The following is a 24,559-nucleotide window of genomic DNA, read 5'->3' as shown; positions in this document are numbered from 1 at the left end:
TGATTACACATGAGGCAAACACCACCATGGAGACCAGGCTCTGAGGTGGGTAATTCATGGAGAATTACATGGAGAATGAATTGTCTCACTCACGGAGAGTGAGACAAGCCAGGATGCTGAGAAAACAGAAAACCAGACAAACATGCTAATGCTGCTTTTTGTTTTCTACACATTCCACCTGCTTTGAAGGAGTTCCCATCACCAGGGTTTATGTGGAGTCATGCAAACTGAGCTAAAGGAGAGCTGCAGACACAGGGTGTGTGTTAGAGGTTAGTAGGAGGCCAAGTGCAAACAGGTCTTTGCCTTTGGGATTAGTAAGGTAAATACAGTCATCAGCAAGCTCGTGTTACTTCTCGTCATACAGATCCTGGGTTAAAACGGTCCCAGCTCAAAAGCTGGCCCTTCTCTGAAATAGCACAATGGCTAGGTGACACACAGCAGAGCTTACAATTGTCCTGGATTGTCTGGGACAGTCCCACCAGTGGCCAGGGTGTCCCGGGGAGCGGGAGCGCCGCGCTGGGAGCTCCCACCCCGCCAGCCTGGGGCTGCAGCCCCCCGGGAGGGCAGCCAGCTCCTGCACCACGGCAGGGCCAGAGGGCAGAACAGAGAGAAGGTAAGGGCAGGGGGAGGAGAGGAGGGAAGACATGGAAAGGGAGAAGAAGAAAAACAAGGTTGGGGAGAGGAGAGAGAAACAACAATTGATTAATGATCTTGACTAAATGCACCAATACAACTGCAAGGCATTTTAGAACTGTCCCTCCTGCTGATGGAGATAGGAGATGATGGATCTCCTCAAAAATACCAGGCCATGATTTGAATCAAATCCTGCAAGTAAAATCTATCATGTAACTTCTACACTCCTCCAAGATACTTGCAGAATCATGATTGTTTAATTATGTTGCAGGGAGGAAAAACAAATTTCATAAAGGGTTTTCATTTTCTTTTCTAAGGGAAAACCTTATTATTACTCCTAACTTTGTACAATTCATTGCACAGTTCAGCTCCCAGCCCTACACTTGCAATCTTCTCAGGAGTCCCATCACACTTCCTGAGATCAAACTCCTCGTGAATTGAACACTGATTTGTTATTTCCAGTGAAATAATGTACCTGGAGTTTTTGAGATTCCCCACTCTCTACTACAGAAGCACAGAGTCCTGCAAGCATATTGCAGCAAACAGAAAGATTAAACAGATGGACCTGTCTCATAGGTGCTACATGGCACCTCTGAAGCGTGTTTGATTATATAAGCTGGAAAAATAACTTCAGCAACAGTTTACCTTCTAAATATTACTGTTAAAATAAAAAACCCAGTGAGCTCCAAGTCGGTGCCTCCAAGGAGCAGCTCAGAGCAGCAGTCCCTGCTAAACCAGAAACTTGCTTTTCTCTCTTTTTCTTCCTCTCCTTAATTTAAACTTGTTAATTGTGAGTTTCTTCTCACCACACCTTCATAATTTTTCCTTTCTCAGGCCCACAAGGAAAATACAGCAAGGGGACACTTCCAAGCCCCTTACTGCATGTTGCCAGCAGATTTCCAGGCCTTGGCATTAACTCATTTAGGATTCCCCTGAACACCAACAGTGGAGTCCTTGCAGGTTTTCCATGTCACCTGGCTTGATCAACTGTCCCTTCAGACCCTTGGAAATGCAAAGAAAGCCAGCCTAGGGATTTCAGAAGTTTGTCATGGGCAGACAAACCCTTTTCCAGCTGCTACATTCTTTTGTGTTCTCAGAAAAGAAAAGATGGAATCTGGCACAGCTATGAAGCTTCCCTCAAAATCTGTGTGTCTTCTGAGAGAAGTCCACTTTAGCCTGAGGCACTCACTGTTGGGAGTGCCAAGATTCTGCAGGAATGCTGCAGGTATTGTCCCACTGTGACCAGGAACTGCAGTCTTGTAGTAGCCAACACATTCATCCCCTTTTATTGCACCCAAACCCTGCACCTTTCACAGCTGAAGGCCCTATCCAAGCACAACACCCTCAGAAATCACAGTTTTGCTGACATTTCACCATAAAATTGCTGCTTCTGATTATTTCACTATTTTCACTATTCTACTTATCCCCTGAAGAAAGGGAAGTGAATTTATCTTTGCCTAACAAGCAACACATGAAAATTATAGGATTTGTTGTCAGATTTATCAAAATAGCAAATACCAAACACCAAAGGTGAGATTGTACTGAAGCAGCTATAATTTAAAAAGGACATGAAAATGTACACAGAAGCTGTGACTCCCAAGCAGAAAAGATGGGAAGGACAGTGACAAGGGTTTATTTTTAACCTATTTTAAAATGAAGTACAAAACTGTTGACAACACAGAAACAGTAGGAAGAAAAAAGAGACTGTGTTAAGACCTTGCTTTTTACTCTCCTCAGTCCAGAACTTGGGGATGTAACATGGGATAGGTTATTCCCTTGGGATCCTATTTTCATGTGCAGGCTTTCCCAGAGCTTTGTGGGGCTGGATAAACACAGCCTGCTCTCCCTGAGAGGGGCTGAGGTGAGGACAGCCTCCAAAGCCTGTGGCACCACACAGCACAGCCATGGCCAGGATGCAGGGAAAGGAAGTTTCCCAGGGACATGAAGGGTGATTTTCACTCCTGGACTGGAAACAGTGCTGAAAAGCAGCACAAGACACTTGTGCTCTTGCTTAAAAATGAGTAGAAGACATTTTTAAACCCAGCTTAATCTGTCAATTAAACTCACTCTACAGCTGCTTTTGCATCATCAAAGCAGAGTACAACAGCTGGAGGGTACAAGGGCTTCTGGTGAGAAACATCTGGCCATTGTACCACTGACACTTATTGCTGCTATAACAATTTAGCAGTATCCACTGAAAATAAAATAATAATTTTCCTTTTTTAAACTCAATCTGCAAATATTCGTGTTTACTAGATGATACACTATGCCTTTTTACAGAAAAATGGAGGAACAAATTCTTTATTTGAGGAGAAGATATATTCTTAAAAGAAAGGGAAAAGAATAGGTTATGATCCAACATTTTATTGAAAAAATCACTAATCCTCCTCCTGCATGGTACTGTTAAAACACTGTGATGAAAAGAAATGGTTGCAACATTTTTCTTCTTATTGTTCATACCCCACATTTCACACCCAATTCTCCTACTTTGCACATTTACTGAGCAAAAATGATTAATTACTTTCTGTCTAAGATGTTCAGCACTGCATTCTTTGAGAGCTTTAAAGACAGAAACTTATTTTTCCAAGGCCTGTGTGAGATTAGGAAGTATTATTAACTGCATTTTGTCTCTTGCAATAACAAAGCAACTAAACTGAGTTTTTTTTCTGTGGGTTAATCCAGAGCAGTCCTTTGTGTTAGTGCCCAGTGGGGGGCAAGAGCAAGGAAACTCCTGATAAAAGAATGATCACTCAGAAGAAAATATTTTATCAAAAGAGACAGAATGGATTCACAGCTGAGTCACCAACTGCATTCACAGGCATGGATTTACTGCTCCACATTTTGAGGGGAAATGTACTTTACTGGTTATCAATACTCCTGTTCTGTCCTGGTCAGATTTTACCATCCCTTCCTTTAGGTCTGTGTTTCACTAGACTCACCCTCTGTTCTTAGCTCTTACCTCTTTTCTTTGCTGTCCTCTCCAAAACTCCCCCTTCCAGCTAATTCTTTAAGAATATTTCAGCCTAAGGCCAATGTGTGCCATGGGCAATTCCAGCTTTAACAGTGACAACCCAACACAATAACAAGCGACTGAAAAATCTTTCAGTAAGAGCACCACACAAAGCCTTAACTACAAAATGTTTACAAGCTTACCACTATCACAAGTGCTCTGCTGCAGACACACTCTAGTTAGGAGAGAATATAAATGCTCATGTGAACAGCAGAAGAGAACACAACACTCACAGATGCGTTAGACACGTGTTTTTCTCCATCACATTAACATGTTGTACCCTGTGAATACCATTTTAAATATTGTCTGGTGACTTTTAAAACTCCTGTTTTATTTCTAAGGACTAGTTTTAGTTGAATGAAAAGAGATGCAAAAGGGCACAATGTACACTTGGAAGCAAAAGCCCTTGTGGGACATACCTCTCTTCCACTGAAACTTCCTTCAGCTGCTGGTGGGGTTTTGTGCCTTCCATTTCTCTGATGCTCACTGCATAAATCTTAGTGGTGTAGTCAATTGCTTTTTCCCTTGCAACATCACTATCATAACCTTAGAAAAATAAAACACAGATTTAAACAAACTATCCTTGTTTCATAGTGGGGGAGTAGAGAACAAGAAGACCTGCATGAACAAAAGGAAGGAAACAAATCCTCTCTTTACACTGAAATTTAGCACAGGTTAAATGCCTGTGTAAGTCTCTCTGCTAGCAAGACTGAATTAAATCCTTTTTACCTCCATCTTCTTCTGCATCTGTGTCTGACTCTTCACTGTCCACCAGCTTGCTCTCCTGGATGCCCAGGAACTCCCTGGTCCAGATCATGAGCGCGGTGTCGGCGCCGCCGACGGTGAGGAGCACAGAGTCGTTGTGCAGCCACTGCACGTTGGTCACCTGGGCACTGTGCCCCACGTACTTCTTGAACTTGGCATGCTGGCCCTGCAGCACACAGAAGCCCCAGCTGGCAGCCTGACACACCAGGAACAGTGTCCTGCTTCCTTTCCTTTTTAATCACTGAAATAAATACACTTCTTACCTTCACCGGGTAGGAAAACAGCTTCACAAAGCCAAAATCATCTCCCGTGGCCAAGAGGGTTCTGTCCTTGGTGAGACTGGCTGCATTGACAACGGTGACATCGCTGTGCATGGGCCAGATCCCCTCACAGGTGGGACCAAGGACACATGTCCACGTGTCCCACTCAATCTTCTCTATCTGCAATCAAGATTCCCCCAGAAGAAGGCTTCTTACTTCAAACATACCAAATGCACGTTGTTTTCATGTATATAGTTTTCTGTGCCCGACATTAATTTTATTTTAATTGTCTTTAGTTTTTAAGAAACTGTGCACCTTCATCAAATGGCTTAACACTGTAAACATTCATGTTTTCCCAAGGCAGAGTATGGTTTGGACACAAATCTCCCTAAAGATTTTCTGAGGTGCAAAACACGAGCGATTTTGTAGCAGAATTACAGGTTACAAATAATCAGCTTCATGAAAAGCCAGGTCCTGCTGCTTGCAGGTGGTTTATAGCCTGGATGTAACTGGTTACACAGAAAACAGGTGACTTTGGGAAAGGGGACTTTGGCAAATGGCTGATAATAAATAAACAATGATAAATTTAGAGATACAAGCAGATACCTGCACATTCTGCCACTTACAAATGCTAGGAAAGACACTGTGGAATGATAATTTTAAGTCTAATCACTGTAAATATAGCATTATAAAAGGAAAAAAATACACCATTTGAAGATAATTCTTGAAATTAACTTTCACAGTAAAAATAATGCAGCACACATAATTCATACCTCAGCAATCCTTATAATATGTCTTTTCCCCCTCGGGGCTTCAAAAAATAGTTGTTCTTTGGCACCAGAATTGACCTGCAATAACTTTCCTGGATACAAAAGGAGAGTTTATTATGAATCTTATTAATTTTGACTATTAAGAATTTTCTTTTGATTAAGTGAAGAGATTTCTGGGGGTAAGTTAAGTTATCCTACAGAGAGTTTATCATAGCAAAAATAACACAGATGCTTAAAATCATTCTTGAAAGGGTCCTATACTCTGATTCAATGAATAAATAATATTTTAAATACCATCCAATATCCTTAAGAAGTTGCTGTCTCACAGCAAATCAGTTTCTGCTGATGGGAAATATTTTGCTTATGCTTCATCATCACACTAATGGAAGTAAAAAATAAATGCATGTGCTATTAATTTTCATAATAATTTTACAAGGCAGCTTTGCCAAAAGTGGGACCTTTGCCAGCTCTTGTCTCTCCTGCAAGGCCCCACTGGCAGAGGAAGCTCCACTCCAAGCTGCTCTGGGATGGGAAGTTTGCTCCATGGGAAGCCCATGGAGATGATGTGGTGCTGCTCTCAGTGGGTCACACCACATTTTGGGACTGGCACACAGATGGTCCCACACGGAATCACATCCGCTCATTGGCATGAGCTCATTATGGATCCTGCTGGACTTAATTAGCTGGGAAAATCAGGCTCTACCTTCTTGCAGAGATTGCCATGCAGAGCTCAGCAAGGAAAGGAAATTGGATACCAACAAATGTAATTGCACTGGATCCATACAGTGCTCCATGGGGAAAACGCATTGCATTAGTGGCTGATCTCAGTAACTGGGAGTGGAACGTTTTTCTGATATTCCATTTTATGGGCATTTCCAATCTGTATCTCTGGCCAACACTTTACCTCTGGAGTCCCAGTCGATGTGGGTGATGTAGCTGGAGGCACCTTTGCAAATGCCAACTCTTTTGCTGGTAAGGACATTGTAAATATCTACAAAGTTATCGTGGGAAGCCACAGCCAGGTACTTTCCCGATTCTGTAAGGAGACACCGAGGTTATTAAAGGGTACATCTTCTAATTAATATTGGTGTGACTTTTCACTACTGTAGTGAATTCACCAGTCAGGGGTGGGGCTGTTACAGTGCAGCACACAGCCACACAGAATTGTAAACTCTTTAATGCATGGAGCACACACAAAGCCAGCGTTCCTTCAGAACATTCAACCTTGTCTAGACAAGAGAAACAAACTCCAAGATAAACACTCCCCTTCCACCTTATCATATGGCTATACCTCGTGAAAACTTTATATCTGAGATCATCTCCTTCCTGTGGTGAAAGGAGACCATGTCCTCCACCGTGTCAGCATTCACCACCAGAAAGCTCCCGTCGTTCAGCCCGACTGCCAGGGCTTTGCCGTCGGGAGAAAAGGCACAGCAGCGCCCGCCTAGGGAGGAACATGGAAATCAGTCTCTCACAGTTCAAAACCTGGGACTGAGAAAGCCATCAGTGAACTGCAACTGAAAGGTTTTTACATCAAGTGTGTAGTTTTAAAATAGATTTGTTATTTATCAAAACCTGTATGTTATAGAAGGCTATGGTGGATGCTTTGTTACAGGGTGTTCTGGAGTTGGCAATGATGACTTAATCCCTTCTGAAACAGGTTTGTGTGTGAACACCACCTTCCAGCTATGTTCTAAACACACCAGTGACAGAAATCAAAAATAAACCCACAAAACATGTACAAAAAGGAAATCCAGATGGAAAATTTGAAGACTCATTAGAGGCAGCATAACTACATGTCTTTCAGGGATACCACATTTGAAATCTTCCTGATATGACAGAATAATGGCTCCTTTCAGTGGAGCACATTTAAATCAGATGTACTAGACTTCCTCCCCTTTCTGCCTCAGCGTTATTCCTGACCATACTCTCCTACAGCTATCCTCATCCATCCTCAAAATTCACCTCTCCAAAGCATTTAACTGTTTTCCCTCAGCCAGTTAAGAATTCCTGTACTCCAGATCTGTCACTGAAAATGAACAATATAAAATTTCCTGAAGGATATCAATTAGTAAATGAAATAAGAGTAATTTTGAGAAGGAAGCCTTTTAACATAGCTCATCTAATTTTATACAGAGGAGAGGGCAGGAAAAGCATTAATTTTAGAGAAGCTGGTTTAACAGGTAGAGTTCATATTGGCACTGAAGGATGATTGCACATTTGCCTTTATAAGGGAATTTTTTAATGTCAGCAACAAACATACTGGCCTTAAGTATTCCTAGGAAGGAAAGTGATTCTGAGGTCAACTCATTCCCCTTGAAATTGGGGGGAAAGAGACTCAAGTTCATTTTATTATTATTCATTACAATAGATTACAGTCCTTTTTCTTCCTTCCCTTTACACTGACTTGACACATGCCAAAGGCAATTTATTTCCTGTGCTCCCAATTTCTTAATGACTGTGTCCTTTGCCTGCCCAATTAATGCCCGTGATGTGCACTGAAAGCCAAGAGGGAGCTGTTACAGAAACAGAGAGCTCCATGGCTGCCCCAGGGCCTGGCCAAGGCAGGATTACCTTTTTTGAGCTTCCTCACAGCCAGCATGCGGTGCTGGGACGAGAGCTCCCAGATGCGCAGCGTTTTGTCGTCGCTCACCGTGGCACACACCGGCAGGAGAGGATGAGCTGCCAAACCCCACACCTCCCCTTCCATATGGCCCTGCAGGAAGGCATTCCACACGAGAGAAAACACTGCATTTGGGGCTGGGTAATATGGTCTAGCTTTGCCCTGCCTCATTTTGCAAGTCCCAGGCAATAAAGCCTTCACCATCTCCTCTCCAAAGCTTTCCACATTCCAAAAGACCTGAACATCAGCCCTGTCTCCCCTGACAGCTCTCTAAATTACTCTTCCATAGTCCCTTACACTATCACTGTCTGTAATTCCTGTTCTTCCAGTACTTTCTTTTCCAAACTTGAGATGAACTGGGAATTCTTACAACCCAAACAGGACTTTATCCTGAAATCCTAATATGGGCTAATCTTCAAGGCCTACATAATTTTTTAGATCTTTGTTTGCTCAACATACATATAAAACTTCATTTCAATCTTCCCTCAGATTCTCAGTTTTCCAACTTGTTAATATTCTCCCTGCTTTTTTCCACTTTTCCTTCAGCTTGCATACAGTTTGCTGGCACTGCATATCAAGGTTAAACAATTTCTTGCTGCTCTCAATCTGCATTAGTGAGGGAGTTCAATAATTTATAAAACACAACCCCACACATCTTGGTTAGCAAGGCAGTCATGCAGGAAAGACAGATTTGAAGGGTACTTCATGTGATCAGAACTAACTGAAAAAAGAATACCAAAGAACCAGCATTTTTGTGAAAATACAGGAAATAGCTTGCAATGGAAGATCCATACAGTACCTGAACAAGCAGAGTCATAGGCCCACTCTTATCAATTTCAAGTATTTCTCCATTTTTAGTTCCTACCAGGATGTGTCCATGTCCCAGGCTGATGGCTCGGATGGACGGGTTGTCCTCTAAAAGCAAACCTGACAAATGCGAAGATATTGTTATTTTTTTTAATTTCATATCATCTGCAGTTTATATATAATTCAAATCCATTTAAAATCATGAACATGAGATACAATTGCCTGATCAAACTGCCAGATAATCCATGGATTCCTGAATAATTCAGGGAGGGGAGTTTCTTTTGTTTGCAAAACAGTATTTGTTTTGCAATATTGTGGCAATATAAAGACTGGGATTTTACTGCTTTAACAGCCACAGGTCTAAGGCCCTCAGGAGTTTCAGCACCACAGACTAACTCTGTGATTACATGTGAACATCCCTTTCCAGAGCTCCACATGGATGCCTGGGGAATTTAACAGGTCTTTCCCAATCCCAGGGCCCAGGTCTCAGCACACTGAATGTGGATGCTGAACGACCACACTTTGGAACTGCCAAACTCACAGGCTGGGGACATTTCTCCTTAAAGTCATTTCACCAATGAAAACAAAACTCCATGTAATGAAATAGAGGAGGGAACAGCAGAACAAACTAAAAATGACAAGGAATACATGAAGCACAGCTTATATTGATCAAACCAGAGAATTCCAGCACAGAGTAAGTGGTGTGTTGCTGTTCCCTTTGTGTTCTGGTAAGATTTGGCACCCAGTACTACCTTGTTACTACCATTATACCACCCTTCATGCACACAGTCCTTATTAAAACACACAGAGAAACAATACCTTTGGAGCTAGCAGAGAGTGCTGCTCTTTTAATAGCATATGTCTTCAGACACCTCTCAAACATATCATCCCACAGGGCCACAATGCCATCTTTCCCACCGGTTACAAAGCCCTGCACAGTCACAGCAGGAAAACACACAGATGTCAGCACTCCAAGGGGGGATTCAACAAGACATGTCCAAAGGCACACTAAACTCTCCCCTGCATTTTATTCGTGTGTCAAACTAAAAATACTGGAGCCTGCACCTTATGAGGGAAAAATTCAAGTGGATAAGATTTAGGGTTGCTTTTCTGGGGTTATAAAGATTTGCAACCACATGTAGCACACACTGTTGTAAACAGGAATGATGGACCAGGACATTTGCCTGCACATGGAAATAAGCTATGGAAAAATATGTTTTACCCTTAGAAGAGGCAGTAGTTGGCAATAACAGCTTCTCAAGTTATTCCAAATCAAATTGACTTAACAGATGCCTGAACCTGAGTTCTAATGATGCATTCGGGACCAATTCTTTCATTAATTCCCTGGGTAGATTATCTGGGCCAAGTGAATGCAGAAGAGCATAAATAACTAACAAAAAAAATCTAAGAGAAGAGGATGTTCAGTGCCAAAATCAAATAGAAAAATTGATGGGAAAGCTGGGAACAATCAATTAGGGCCAGAAAGGACTGAGCCACAGGGATCTTAATTGACGTTGATATATAAAAATGTTAATAGCTAACATTCTTCTCATGCTATACATCTACAGTTGAAACCATAACCTCAAAAAGGATATTCCATTATCAACATTATATTCAAATTGCCAGGGGCAAGACTTTGTCCTAAGCTCATTTATATGATGCAAATAATGTATTTTGTAATAATTTCTTTTATAGATGTATTCATACAACTGAAGGAAAATTCTTCTAATATCTGGAATAGTTAACTCAAAAGTGCAAATCTGTGGATATCTGAAGATTAAGATATAGTGATAACATTATTAAAAGATCATGTTTCATATTCTGGAAACTAGTAATGCACATATATTTTTGGGATCAGGTCAAAGAGGCAATGAATGTTACTCATTACTCTCCTGTGGTTCACATGAACATGAAAATGACACACCTGAGCACAGTGAGAAATAAACTCTGCATTTTTAGAGGCCAGAAAACTGCTGGTGAGGTACCAGCACAGGGTGCTGACAAATCCACATCTACCAAATGACAGAACTCATTCATATTGGCTTTGTAATTTTAATCACAAATTAAAATTAATCACCTCTGAAATCCATTACTGCAACAAAGACACAGATGAAGGACAGTGACAGATACCTTGTCCAAGGCATGCATGGCAAACACAGGTCCATCATGGGCCTTCACTGTCCTCAGCAGCAGGGTCTCCTTCCAGATGTAGATGTCCCCAGTGGCAGCCCCAGAGAACACCAGCTCCTCGATGCGCCCGTACGAGACGCTCATCATCGTCTCCAGCTTCCCTGCGCTCCCAAATGTGCCCCGTTTGGATGTGAAGCCTCCCCCTGCAACACCAGCACAAGGCTTGCTCTACTTGGGCTTGCAGCCACAGTGCTGGCAAGGATAAATGTTTGACCCCGAGATCTCTTGTGGCTGCCCAAGGTGCAGAAGACAATGGAAATCCAGAAATCAGTGCACAAGGGAGAAGCACAAAGAAAGTCAACCCAGCAATGACAGCTCTGGAGCAGCTCAGAGTCAAGTTTTCAGATTGTCTTTCCAAGCAAGAGATAAACTTGGTAAGGAATTGGGCAAAAACAACTACTGCAATGGCTGGCAGGATGCTTTTTGCCCAGAACAGCTTCTGCCATGCTGCTTCTCTGCAGAGGTGACAACAACTAGAGGATTGGTTTAGTTGTCCCCTGGCACCCTGAGCATTTGACAGCAGTTTTGCAGAATAAATGGCAAAGTTTGCTACTCCTATGGTTGTCAGAGAATCAAATCACCACAGCCTTGCTTTGGTTCAGAAAGCAGAAGCAGCCATAAGGTCCTTGAACCATTGATTGGAGACAAAAATACAGAATTACAAAAGATCATCTGCAGTGGTGGCCTTGTGTCAAGGCACTGTGTGTTTCACAGCTGACACCACACTGGGTCCCCACTCCACTGAGCAGATCTGAATTCAAAATACACCATCTTTTGGAAAAGAGACTATTCTTGGAGTAAGACGTTGCTTAATGCACATTCCCATCATGGAATTTAGCAAACAGTAATAAAAAGTCTACTTAATCGCTGCAAAAATAAGCTAAAGATAAAAAAAAAAAGAAGGAAAAAAATTTAATCTGAGAGAATCTGAACCCCTTGAACACTTTAAGTATGGTACAAAGTGTAGGAAGTTCTTAAAAATACCTGATTTTGAGTTGTTTTGAGTACCCACGAAATGTGTGCACAAACTAAAAGTCCTGAAGCATGAAAAATCCAGTCCTGAATTAAAAATACCTTCAATCAGAACCTGATTTTCTGTGAGCCAAGGATGCTTGCTCAAGAGGATTCCTTAACAGTATGACGAGAGTTTAAACACAATTAGCTGGAAATTCTTTCCGCAGAGGAAGGAATATTATGACATTTGCTGACTCAGAGGTGGGTTTTCACCCCTTTTATATCCTGGTAACTGGGAAAGTGCTTTACAAATAAAGCAAGTTCTTCAACTGAGAACATGATGTTCCTGCATTAAAAATATTCCAAAATTCTCATGTAAATTAAACATAAAATATTCAATACAGTACCTGTTTGCTGCCAAAATTTGATGTGCTTCATCCCAACTGTGACTAGTCTGTCCACATGATGTGGATTACACTTCACTACAAATATTTTATCTTTATGGCCCCTGCAATAAAGGTAACAATTTTAAAAGCTTGGCAAGAGATGACTTAACATTTCAAACTAATTAAATAATTTATATAAATCATTTCCACATCTACCAAGAAGTACAAAGCCATATTTCTAATCTGCAAGAGTTTAGCCCTGGGAGTTTGCCCCACAGAGCTGGCAGAAGGAATTTGAGCATACACCATATGGGGAGTACAGAAATGAGGGGAATAAAAATTCTCTCCCACTGAATTTCAGTTCATTTAAGTCATAACAAAGGAGCAGGCAACAAGGGTCAAGGCAATTAAGAGAAGACATAAAGGTCAACATAAGTATTTAAACAGATGAGAACTCAATTAATAAATATTAAAAGATACCCTGACAGGAATGAGGAAGTGTTTAATCTATGTGCTTCAAGATGGAAAATAGAGTAAGAAATTATAAAATTATGGTTAAGGAAACAGTTCATACAGCAGCACATACACCTCCAGGTTTGGTTCCTGGGTAATTAAAGTTATGCTTGTTGATATATTTATGGGAATTTACAAGCTTGGGTTTTATCATAGCAAAAAACATTCCCAGGTGTAAAGCAGCAGTTATATCTACATCAGTGTTTTTTAAAACCCCCAAAGCAGGAACCATGAGCTTTTCAATATGCATCTGGCAGGTTTTGTGCTAGGATTAAGTCACTTTTCCTGACAGGTTCAGCAGATCTGGACAATCAAGTGGTTCTGAAACCCTCTCAGGGTCAGTATTTCCTGTAAGTGGATCAGTCTGGATGCAAACCAGCCCTGGCCACCTTTGACAACTGCAGCACATCATCCTGCAGTGCAGAGGTGTTTGATTCCAATTTACTCAACACAGATCTTAAGGAGGCTAGACTGGAGGCTGGAGAGCCAGGACAGGCAAACAAGCTGTATAATTTAGCTTTGAAACAATTAAAGCAAATAAATAAGAGCATTCTGACCATTGAAACGAAAAAATCTAAGAAGTCATGTTGAAACAAATCATCCTAGGAAGATGAAGCAAAAAGAACATTCATAAAAAATAAATATAACTGCAGAATAAACATCCTGAGGGTCTGTATCTGGTGAGTGGACACTTCATTTTTCAGGTTTATATGGATCCATGTGATTGCAAGATGTCCTTCTATTCTTGTGTGCAAGAGCCACACCAGGGCTTTTGTCTCTCTCTTTCTCTGTCCTTCTGTGCTCAGTGGAACAGGGGACTTGCCTTTAGGCACTCCTAAAATCTAAACAGTAGTTTAAACTGGAACATTTTAGAAGATAAATTCATTTTTCTGCTCACAGTGAGGACTCTGCATATTTTCAAGGTAACAGATTAACAGATCCGTTGGGTACATAGAGCATTATATGGTGGAAAAGAACCCGAGTGCTCCAGGTTTTATCTGTCCTTTTGAGCACCAGCAGCCAGGTAGCGACACAGCTCATCATTATCTTGTTTTTAAAAGCTTAAAGGTCAGCAGGGGAATATATAAAGTATTTCTTTGCTTGCAAGTCAAGCACAATCTGTCTGGGGACAGCAGAACTGGGATTGCAAAGCCCAGGAAAATGTCACGTTTTACAACACAGACAGGGCTGTTGCTAAGCAAACCCTCCAGCACAGATTTTAAACAGGATCTAAAACCTTGCTGCCTAATAAACAGGATGCCTGAGATGAAATTGTATAGCTAACAGATCGTGGTACACACACACACAGGGAGTGAAACATGGATTTCCTCAGTAATGGCACACTGCTAACAGAGTGCTGCCACCAGAAAATCTCATTCCTCCTGTAACGTGTCACCATACAGTAATTAAAGTAAATTACCTTTCACAGGCACTATTTTTGCAGCTATACTAACAATTTCTACAGAGCAATGCTACGTTACACGGTTGCAGGGTGCATATGGAATTATCTCCTTGCCTTTCTCACAGGAATTCTGCTCAATCCTAAGTGACCAGGGGCACATCTGCTTTGTCCAAGGCTGAGACAGAAAACAGGTTCTCAAACAGTTTGATTCTCCTACACTGAACAGCTATTGTTGCAATCCGATACTTGAGAATAAAAAAAGCAAACACATAACTTTAATCCAATTTTCTTCCCAGCATTGGTCCCTTCAAGCAATTGCAAAGGACTCTTCACTATCAGGTTATTGGCTGAGCTTTCAGTTGGAACTGGAAAAGCAAATAGCTGAGAAAAAGCTGGCTCAGAAGAAAGGCAGGATCAGCAGTGCTTGAAAAATATATATATACATAAGAAGGAACTCTTTTTTTCTTTCTAAAAAGTGATCTGGTTACTGATGGAACCCAGCACACCATCAAATGCATGAAGGAAATGACACCTGTGGTGAGTTCTGCCCTTAGCCAGGACACAAAAATGGGAGAAATTATTAACTTAACTTGAAAAACCAGAAACAAGCAACAATACCAACGTGGCTCTACCAATAGAAAGGCTGGGGAACTCCTCACAGAAATAGTTCACAGGAATTCCAAACACTGAGCTGTGCATCCCCAGGTTATTAATCTGGATACATTGCTCTGAAACACCACACTGTTTTTTCAGGGTGGAGTTTTGCTTTATTTCTTTGCTCATAGGAAAAATGTGGATAATGCAGAAAAAAGCAATCAGAGGGGACATTTACACTGTGGGTATTCTTACCTGGTTGTTGCCAGCTTTTCTCCCTTTTTCCAGTCCCAGAACACAATGGCATGGTTATCATCCAGCCCAACAGATGCCAAACATTTCCCATCAGCTGTACAGAAGCAATATTGAATGTTAAAGGTGCTAAGGCTTCAGGTGAAAATTTAACAGGCAATGAACACAGCCATTACATGGCAAACTGAACTATAATGATGTAATACAAATGAAGCAAAAAATCCCCCCATGCTAATAGTTTGAGAGATTGCAGTTCAGATCTTTCCCAAAGGCAGACATGTGTAAGTGCAAGGAAAATAGGGAGGATCAACAAGGCAATGAAAGTCAATTGCATGAAGCCCAAGCAGTCTAAATTCACACTGCATTTTATCTCAAGTATTTCTGATCAGACGATGCTTCTTTTCTGTTGCTTGAGAATGGTGCAGAGAATTATTAGTGTATGAAATTTTTATAGGCAGGGTGATGAAACTATAAATACAACATAAAATTTTAAGGCTAAAAATAACTGCTGGCTATCTTCTCTTTCACTGCAGGAAAGACACAGCAGTACAGATAATGAGAGGAAGGAAAGCCAGAACAGAATATCATCCATAATTCAACAGCACCCAGGCACCCTTGCCACGTGTATGAAATAATGATAAACACGACCATCTCTAACAAAGTTTTAAAAGAGTTTCTGTCCTGAAACTCTGAAACTTCATTAAACTAGACCATAATTATTGCAGTTTATGATAAGACAATTGAACTTTATAGGGTGTAGGAGGAGCTGATCATCTGCTTGGTGTTTTTAACTGAAGAAAAGTCAAGGTTGGAGGAAGCAGAGCTGGGCAGACACTGAACAAGAGCCCTGATTTGGGAATGTGCTTCTTGTAGAAGTGAATGATGTGAAGCACTCTGGGCTTGGGCATATTTGACTTCAAGAAGAGAAAGAGAGCCACAGGTATAAATTACTCCAGCAGAACTACTGCAGAGTTCAGAGGGCTGAGTAAGTTCTCACAGAATTTAGTGACTTCAGAAACAAGTTAAGAAGAAGACGATGAATTTCAGAATTAGGAAAAGAATTCACAGCTGAATGAAACAGGACAAGATGAAAGAAGAAGTCAGGAAGGAATGAAGTTAAAATACAGGACATGAAACAAAACTGAGTTTATTTAAGAAAAAGCCAACCGCAAACAACACAACAATTTGAACTTTATTCACTTGAAACAGGAGGTTATGCACTGATATGGACTATACCCTCCAAACAACATCCCAAAGTATCCATGTTCAATTAGCCACCAGAGGGCACAACCAAACATTTCAGGAATGAAACTCTCATCTTGGAATCACAGTGTCGTGAGAAGGGCTGTACCAGAGGGATCCAGCTTTCAGAAATGGGCAGCAGCAGATGTTTCAGAGAGGGAGTAAGGGCAGAGAGAACCAGGGGAAAAGAGTCAGCTGCTGCATCAACTACAGCCAGGAAAGGTTGGGAGCTTGGGGTTTTTCTTTAAGCTCCAAACAGTGTAACCTGAACCCAGTTTTGAAATCTCTGTTATTAAGACAATGCAGACCCCCTACACAGGGCAGTGCAGCCTGTGATCCTGTGGGATTTGCACAGCTCTCTGTCCCTGTCTATGCCAAGAATCCCAACTAAAGCCAGTTAGGAATGCAGTGTGTGCATTATTCTCGGGATCAGGTGCTAAAGCAACACTGTAATGTTGAGTGGTTGCTGCTTTTTACAAGACCTTTCATATTTTTTACAGATTTATGCCCACAGAATATTTGGCTGGCTTATTCTTTAGATTTTCATACAGGTATGCGGGTTCTAATGCCCAGAATATTCATACTTGGACAGGAATTTACCTGGTGTTAAAAATGCAAACCACAAAGTATTTTCAAATATAGGAATGTTTGTTGAACTAAGGATCTTAACAAGGAATTTTTTGACATCTATGCACACACTGTCAGTTAAATCAGCCTTATCCATTTTCCCTCCTCCTTCATCTCTTTTCAGAGTGAGCTTACACACCACAGTGGGTCAGCAATTTCACATCTGAATTCCAGCTCTTGGATGAACACCAGGGCTCCTCTCCTGATAATGAAATGTGACTCAGTTCCACAGATTTATCTTTGTGGAAGTCAAATTTCTTTCATATATTCTTGTCTTATAAATGTGACCTACATCCTAATGAATTCTTACCACATTTCTGGTGAGCAGAATATAAAATAAGTTATGTTTAATTGAAAAAGAAATCAGATCAAGAAAAGGATAGTTAAGCTAAAATAGTATTTTTCTTTTTTTAATAGAAGAAAGGAGAATGAATTTTCAAGCTCTTTTATAAAGATGCAGAAGTATTTAAGTCATAACCATACGGATGACATTCTTCAGTGCTGTAAACAGAAATTATCCCTTAAAAACTGAGACAGCTTAGGGCAGAAAGCTTGGAAAGTCAAGTAGGAGAGACAGCAGACAACTGTTTGTCATATTTACTTATTCTGTAAACTCACTGAAAAAAGTGGTAATGTTTAGCAAATGTGGAGAACTGGATGAGCTCAGAGGTGACATTTCCAACTCATTTATATGCTTTGAGTCACCATCCTGCCTGCTTTAAAATCCTCACACCACGATGAAGACAGTGACCAGAATTCCAGCTGCACACTTGGTATTTTCTGTCAGACACCACCAAAATCAATCATTGACCAAGTGACCAAAGGCCCACAACTGACTTCACTACACACATTATTTTTATCCAAACAGTCAGCAGGCTTCCATGGAAAATTGGCACTGGCTGTAACTTTGCAGCTCTTTGGATTAACATTTCATCACAAGGATTGCTTTTTAATTAATCATTGAGATAAACGTAGGTTGTGGCTTACCTGAAAAATCCAGTGCACACACTCCTCTCTGGTGCTGGCCTTTGAGCAATGACAAACATTTCAAGGTCTGGGTGTCCCAAACATGGATAGCAGCATCCCTTCCAACCTAAATCAGAGGGTTAATTGGGATAACTGCCCACAGAATTTCAAAGCACATCTATAGCAGTAATTAGCACTATCATACCTTCAAAACATGACAGAGGTAACTACTTTGTCATGTGCCCTATTTCATCTTTTTCAATATTTATTATCTCTTTCAGAGAAATATCAGTGGATGATGTCTAAAAGTCACAGTCCAGCACCATATTCATGGTATCATTTATCCTGATATATGAATGTATATGAATACACTGAACATACCATATTCAGCACCAGATACCAGGAGAGTGCCCAAAACTTTAATCTGAGCAAGACTTTTGAAAGCTCCTCCAGTACAGAAATGCTGTGACTGACTAATGAAAGTCCAAAACCTTCTAGGATGTAGATAAAATACAGCTCCTGAGTTTTACAGATGAAAGCAGAGGTTCAAGGTGAATATAAGGTTTTTGAAGGCCACAGCACAAGACTGGCAGTGTTTATATTATACAGGAACAGCTTCATAATCACCACCACCAGCATTGGCAGGGAAATAGGAAACAACACTCAGCTTGCCCGGATTTAGGAGGAAACACCGCATTTAAGGAAAAAGAGAATGGCATTTTTCCTAATTCTAGACATCAATACTATTGATATCACTCTGAGCTGCCCACCTGCCCAGTAGCCACATAGTCCTTGACGGGGTGGATGCTGAGGCTGAGGATGTCGTCGTCGTGGCCGAGGTAGAGCCTCTGCGAGTGCTGCTGCCGGTTGTAGACGACAGCCACGGCAGCAATGTGATAAACCACCTCTCCTGCCTGCGTGTAGAACAGGTTGTTCCTGCAGTCATAGCCCCTGTACCTGCAGCAAACACCAAACACCTCGTGGCTGCCCCACAACCGCTCGGGAAATGTGTGTCACAAATCAATTTTGCGTTAAGAGGAAAGGAGTCCTGCGGGGACAACTTGAGCTCAAAAGCATCACAGAGATGGTCCCAGAAAGAGCAGGAATTCAGGAATCTTCTCAAGGGTTACTTTGCACCAAATTCCTAAAACAGCACTGATTTCACACAAAGGCTGCATCATTTGCATAGAATTGTGTCCAGGTAAGTTTCACAGGGTATTGGATTGGAGCAGGAATCTATCAGGCATTTTAACAAATCACAGCTACCACAAAAAATTAACAGAGAATCTTTGCTCCAGGAAACATCAGGTGTAATGAGCAACAAGTATAAAATGTAATTTCATAAGACTCAATGATGTATTATTTATCAGTGTTATAAGCTTCCCTTGTTCCTTAACAAAGAGAATCATGGAATGGTTTGGGCTGGAAGAGACCTTATAGATCATGCAGTTCCAGCCCCTGCCATGGGCAGGGACACTTCCTCTGGACCAGGTTGCTCAGAATTCCATCCACCCTGGCCCTGAAATACAACTGAAAATAGCAAATCTAGATCTGATATTCCAAGAATTATCCACAGTAATAATGACAACTTATTTGTGGGTAAGCACCAAAAACTGCTTTGCTTATGCTCTGATATGGACTGTTAGAACACCCCATCAGTGTTAATCAATCAGAAATAACAAATATTATCTGATATTACTCTACCCATGTATAAACTGCAGCTTCAAGCTGTCCTCAGGCGCTCTCTCTCTCTTAAGGAAGGGCACAGAATGGTTTTTCTCTTTACTTTGCTGTTTCAGCTGAGGTAGGTCTTCTTTGTAAACCTGAAGAAAAAGTGTTAACTTTAACTGCACATCCCTGGTCTTCTAAATATTTGTATAGATGAGTGAAAGTGACTTTAAGCATGAAATTTAATATATGCTAATGGGATGCTCAGTGGTTACAATGCAGTCAGGCACTATTGCTCCCAACCTCAGATGATAATAAATGTTTCCTGGACAATGAATTTCCCTGACCTGAGAGGCCCAGAACAGCAATCTGGAGCAGCAGAGTGTATTTTTTCCATGAGATTCCAGTGTCACTGAGTGAAAAGGAATGTAAATATTGACTGGAAGTCTCTAGGTGTTTTCTAATTTCATCTGTTCTTCAGTGTCCAAGCTCAAAGCTCAGTATGTGGAACTGATTCTATCTCAGGATTGTGGTATATTGTGGAAATATACAGAACCAAAACTACTTCAGTGATCTGCCAACATGTCCAGAACTCTAAAATACAATTACAGCTTTATAAATCAACAAAATACTTTCCATTTAAACACTTCAGAAAAATTCTGTGGAGCCACTAGAGGTGTTTGAAGCATCCTCAGAGCTATGGCCCCAAACAAAATCCATTACAATGCTGAAACGTAGCTTTAGTGTACCTACTTTGTACAGAAAATGTAGCTTTTCTGTACCTACATTTCTTGGACAAATGGACAATGAAATTACCATTCACACAGAAATCTACTTGACTCCCAAGATGGAACACTTGGTTTTAGGAAGAAAGGAAAAGAAAGAAATAAACTCTGTGAAACAGAATACTGGGGCATTGTGCTCTGATGCATCTCAAAATGCAGAATCCTCTCTGCTACTTCAGCCATAAAATTTAAAAAAAAAAAAAAAAAACCAAACTAAAACCCCAAATCTCATAATAAGATTAGTATTTTCATTTCCATGTGCTTTTTTCAAATATTTCCTTAAACAAAATACCACGTGCAGCTCCTGGGGCTGTCACACTTCCTATAGGAGGTGCTATTTTAAGTTGCTTCTGGCTTTCCATGCATTAACCTGCCTGGAATATTGCTGTTTAACTGCCTACAACTATACTGTCACTTGTAGTTTTTAAACCCAGACGTCCTTTTTGACACACAGACAGTGTGGAGGAGGATGAAGACTGATTTGAATACAGATGGAAAATCAGGAGGAGGAGGATGGAAGGAGGAGGATGGGACAAGCACTCCGGTGAAACTGGGAGTAAAAGGAGAAGGGAGTGAGACAATTTAACAAAATCTGTTTCATTTGCCAAACATGATGGATCCCTATAATAGACATGTGAAACAAGCTGCTGGCAGAAAGACCTCTGTAATTTATTGCAGCCTAGAAGGTGAGGTGAAAAGATAAAGGATGTCCTTGCCTAAAGTCTGGAATGTGAGAGGTGAACTTCCCACATTCCAGAAAGCAGCCCCATTAAATTCCACGAATCAGCCTGAACCAACTCATTTTGTAATTTTTCCACTCAGTACAAGATCCCAGTCCTGGCTCTGAGGAATTTCTGACCTTTCCCCATTGCAGCTGAGAGGTCACAGGACAAGGGGACAGGTAATACTCAGTTCACAATGACAACAGCTCCTGGAATCAGGTTCAAGTGACTTGTAAATAGAACTCAAATCACAGAATGGTTTGGGTTGGAAGAGACCTTCAAGATCACCTAGTTCCAACCCCCAAAACACTCTTCTCCAAACTCTTTTGAATTGTCATCTCCAGCTCAGGCGTTTATGTATATTGGTTGCATAATCAGCTGAATACCATCAAAATAACTGAGAGCAGACTATGAGTCAGCAGCAAACTTCTTATCTCTGCTGAACAGTGATGGGAACTTGTCAGGTAATCGGCAGAGTGTGTTATTTCACACTCACCTGGCGATCATAGTTGATTTGAGCTTCCTGCTCAATGTCAGAATCCAGCTCTGGCACATCGGATAAATCTGAATCAGATTCCTCACTGTAGGAATCAACACCACCCTCTGCTTTAAAAAAAAAAAAAAAATCAATATATTGAACACACAGAATCACAAGAAAATAGTATGTGACGTTTTAATATAATTTAGACTGTGGGCAAAGCAGTATTCAAGAAGTTTGGAAGCTCAAGCAGCTTGCAAAAGTCACGGGGGCTGCCTGAATGTGTCAGGCTTCATTTCTGTCTTTCTTGTTTCCCTGCCTGGGGCAGGAAGGTGGCAGAGAGAAGCAAAATCACTGAGCAGTTACTGGTACAGTTCCAGCATCAGAGAATTCTCCTTTCTTAACAGGCTTGGGAGAGCAGACACACAGAAATGGCAAATAAAAGCTTCCACTGATCACTCTTTGTGTTTAAAAGATTTGCAGTAATGTAAGTATTTTACTAAATTGTGCATTTACAGAGTGAAATTTTGCCCTTTTGCTGCAGGGAATCCTGATTTTAGCAACCACCACGACACAGCTAACATGGCTTTGGTAGGATATTATAAGGATCATGAATATAACAAGAATACCTAAAGGAAGCTACTGCACAAGTATGTGAGATTGTGTTGAAAAATAAAATTAAACACATGCAGTCTGACTTCTGAATGCAAGTTAGATGGCTAAGTTTGAAAATTTAATTATCCAGTCCCTCTAAATACCTTCTGTCACATTCTTTGAGGAACACTTCCCATGTATTCCCAAACACACAATATTGCAGACTGCAGCAGCTTTTAATGTGCCTCAAACCAAGGCTTGTCTCTGAAAACTCCAGTGTCCCAAACATGCTGAGTATATGCAATTACAAAGAATTATAATAAAATTCTTTTCCTAATTCAATAAAAGCTCTTCCAGCAGTGCTGCCCTCTCTGCTGATTTAATTTAATAGAATACTAGAGCAGAGATGATGTTTACCTTGCGGAGAGGCTTCCAGGATGCCATTTGTTATCCCTTCTGGAACAAATCTCCACTGAAAAACAGAGTGATCAGCACCTCCTGTGCTCAAAACCCACTGGAAATCATGGGACCAGCGGACATTGGTGACATGGGCTGAGTGGCCAACATACTTCCTGAATTTAGCTCCTAAAAAACAGAAGTGAACTGTTGGTATGAAAGGAAAAAAATTAACATTGTAACTAATGAAGTTAGGCTCCTAATGGCAACATACACAACTTAAATACTTGTGAGATCTGAAAATAAAAAAATACTCAAATGCCTCATCTGATATTCTGTTACAAAAGCAATTCTATAAAGATAAGTGGCATAAAATAATACAGGCAATATCTTCAGTTGTCAGAAAAGTACTTCAGTCTTGGCAGGAAGTACCAGAAACACACACAGGGTTTAATTTTCTGGCCAGGAGCGTGTGTCTGAACTCGATACACACATTTTTTCTAAGAACACAGACTTTGAAAATACACTGAGATGTGATATCAAATTAAACACTGAGGCTCACAGCAAGGCAAAAGGTTGTTTTATTTGGTTTCTTGGCTTTATGCTTGGTGCAAATCCTGAGAAAACAGCCACACATTCTCAACACTTCTGAAAACAGCTACACAGAGAGGGTTAAATTCTGGTATCTATATCCACCAATACTCACAGGAACTGTGCACACACTGATTTGAATTATACACCCCAATGAAAAGCCTCCATCAGAAAACACACTGATACAGTGTTGAGGTAAATATTGCATTTCTCATCCGTACAAAACACTGTCTTACCTTTCTTTAGGCATGGAAACCTGAATAATTTAACCAGCCCAAAGTCGTCGCCAGTCACCAGCACGGAGCTGTTGTAATTCCCATCCACAGAGTTGACATCTGTGATGTTTGTGTATTTTGGCCAAATCCCACTCACTTCAGATCCTATCACACAGGTCCATGAGGCCCAGTGAATTCCTTTGATCTCATCTTTGCTCGTTAGATGCTTCCCAGCTGAAAATATGCAGGTGAATAACCAATAATTTGTTTTTCAGTCAAATCTGTTTCTTCTCATCATATTTATCTGTGTATTCTAATTGTGATTAATTTTTAACCTCAATTTAAAAGATTCACAATCATCTTTAAATTACTGTAATCTCACATTTGTGGTGTTTGAGGACATCACACATCTGAGGAATTCTAGTGCAGCTGCATTAGAAATTATTAGAATACTAATGAGAATTAGTACGCTAATTAGAATTAGCATGCTAAAAACACGCAAAAGTGGAAAAACCTTATAATTCCAAATCATTTCTACCAAAGAAATGCCTTCAGTAGAAAGTACATGTGCATAGCATGAGTTCCTAGAACACTTTCAAGAGCTAGAAGAATAATAATACAAACTTTTAAATCATGCTGCATGTGCAGTAGGAATTCTTTGTCCACATCATCTAAAGTCCCTGAAATGTGAGTATTTGGTCTGTCAGCCATTCTGTGGTGCTTTTCCATTTACAGGGCCTGTTTTAGAGTTGATTGAAGGCTGCCAAACTAGCTCAAGAGGGCTCAAAATTTTATTTCTGAAGCTCTCTTCTGCAACAATTTCCTCTAAATATTAGAAAGCATTCTCAAATAAGAATAAGTCAATTAGTTACCAATGTTGCTTCTACTAACAAGTTTTAATATCGAGACCTTCAGCAGTTCAAGTTGAGCAGTTCTTCTATTTTTAGCTATTAACGTTCTTAAAAACATTCTGATCACTAACAGGAATCATTAATCATTTGAAGGAAGGACAACAGGGAGAAAGGGCTCTGGTAGTTGCTTGAGAGTGAGTCAACCTGTAAAAGTTGCTATGAAAAACCATATTTACACAGCAGAGACATAAAGCTGAAGGTGGGG

The 24,559-nt window shown here is 40.7% G+C and overlaps 1 protein-coding gene across 9 annotated transcripts in view; it reads right to left on the bottom strand.

Moving 5' to 3' along the window:
• Positions 1–24,559, bottom strand: part of EML6 (EMAP like 6) — a 93,543-nt gene that overhangs the window by 19,845 nt on the left and 49,139 nt on the right. For 7 of the 9 annotated variants that reach the window (XM_085054149.1, XM_085054152.1, XM_085054156.1 and 4 more), the window contains 18 exons: positions 23,465–23,677; positions 22,659–22,826; positions 21,666–21,775; positions 19,699–19,817; positions 18,765–18,951; positions 18,016–18,121; positions 15,163–15,256; positions 12,420–12,520; positions 10,999–11,201; positions 9,688–9,799; positions 8,861–8,988; positions 8,013–8,154; positions 6,730–6,882; positions 6,343–6,474; positions 5,442–5,530; positions 4,672–4,848; positions 4,373–4,574; positions 4,063–4,189 (listed from right to left, as the gene is read on the bottom strand). In XM_085054149.1, the coding sequence (XP_084910275.1) occupies positions 4,063–4,189; positions 4,373–4,574; positions 4,672–4,848; positions 5,442–5,530; positions 6,343–6,474; positions 6,730–6,882; positions 8,013–8,154; positions 8,861–8,988; positions 9,688–9,799; positions 10,999–11,201; positions 12,420–12,520; positions 15,163–15,256; positions 18,016–18,121; positions 18,765–18,951; positions 19,699–19,817; positions 21,666–21,775; positions 22,659–22,826; positions 23,465–23,677 (2,563 nt within the window). The remainder of the gene's footprint in view (positions 1–4,062; positions 4,190–4,372; positions 4,575–4,671; positions 4,849–5,441; positions 5,531–6,342; positions 6,475–6,729; positions 6,883–8,012; positions 8,155–8,860; positions 8,989–9,687; positions 9,800–10,998; positions 11,202–12,419; positions 12,521–15,162; positions 15,257–18,015; positions 18,122–18,764; positions 18,952–19,698; positions 19,818–21,665; positions 21,776–22,658; positions 22,827–23,464; positions 23,678–24,559) is intronic. The other 2 variants (XM_085054153.1, XM_085054155.1) reach the window with 1 other exon arrangement.

The sequence above is a fragment of the Lichenostomus cassidix genome, chromosome 3, assembly GCF_008360975.1.
Source record: "Lichenostomus cassidix isolate B80296 chromosome 3, HeHo_3.0, whole genome shotgun sequence".
Classification (NCBI taxonomy): Eukaryota; Metazoa; Chordata; class Aves; order Passeriformes; family Meliphagidae; genus Lichenostomus; species Lichenostomus cassidix.
Note: the sequence above shows the minus strand (reverse complement) of the source record. Positions and strands in the feature narration are given on the sequence as shown.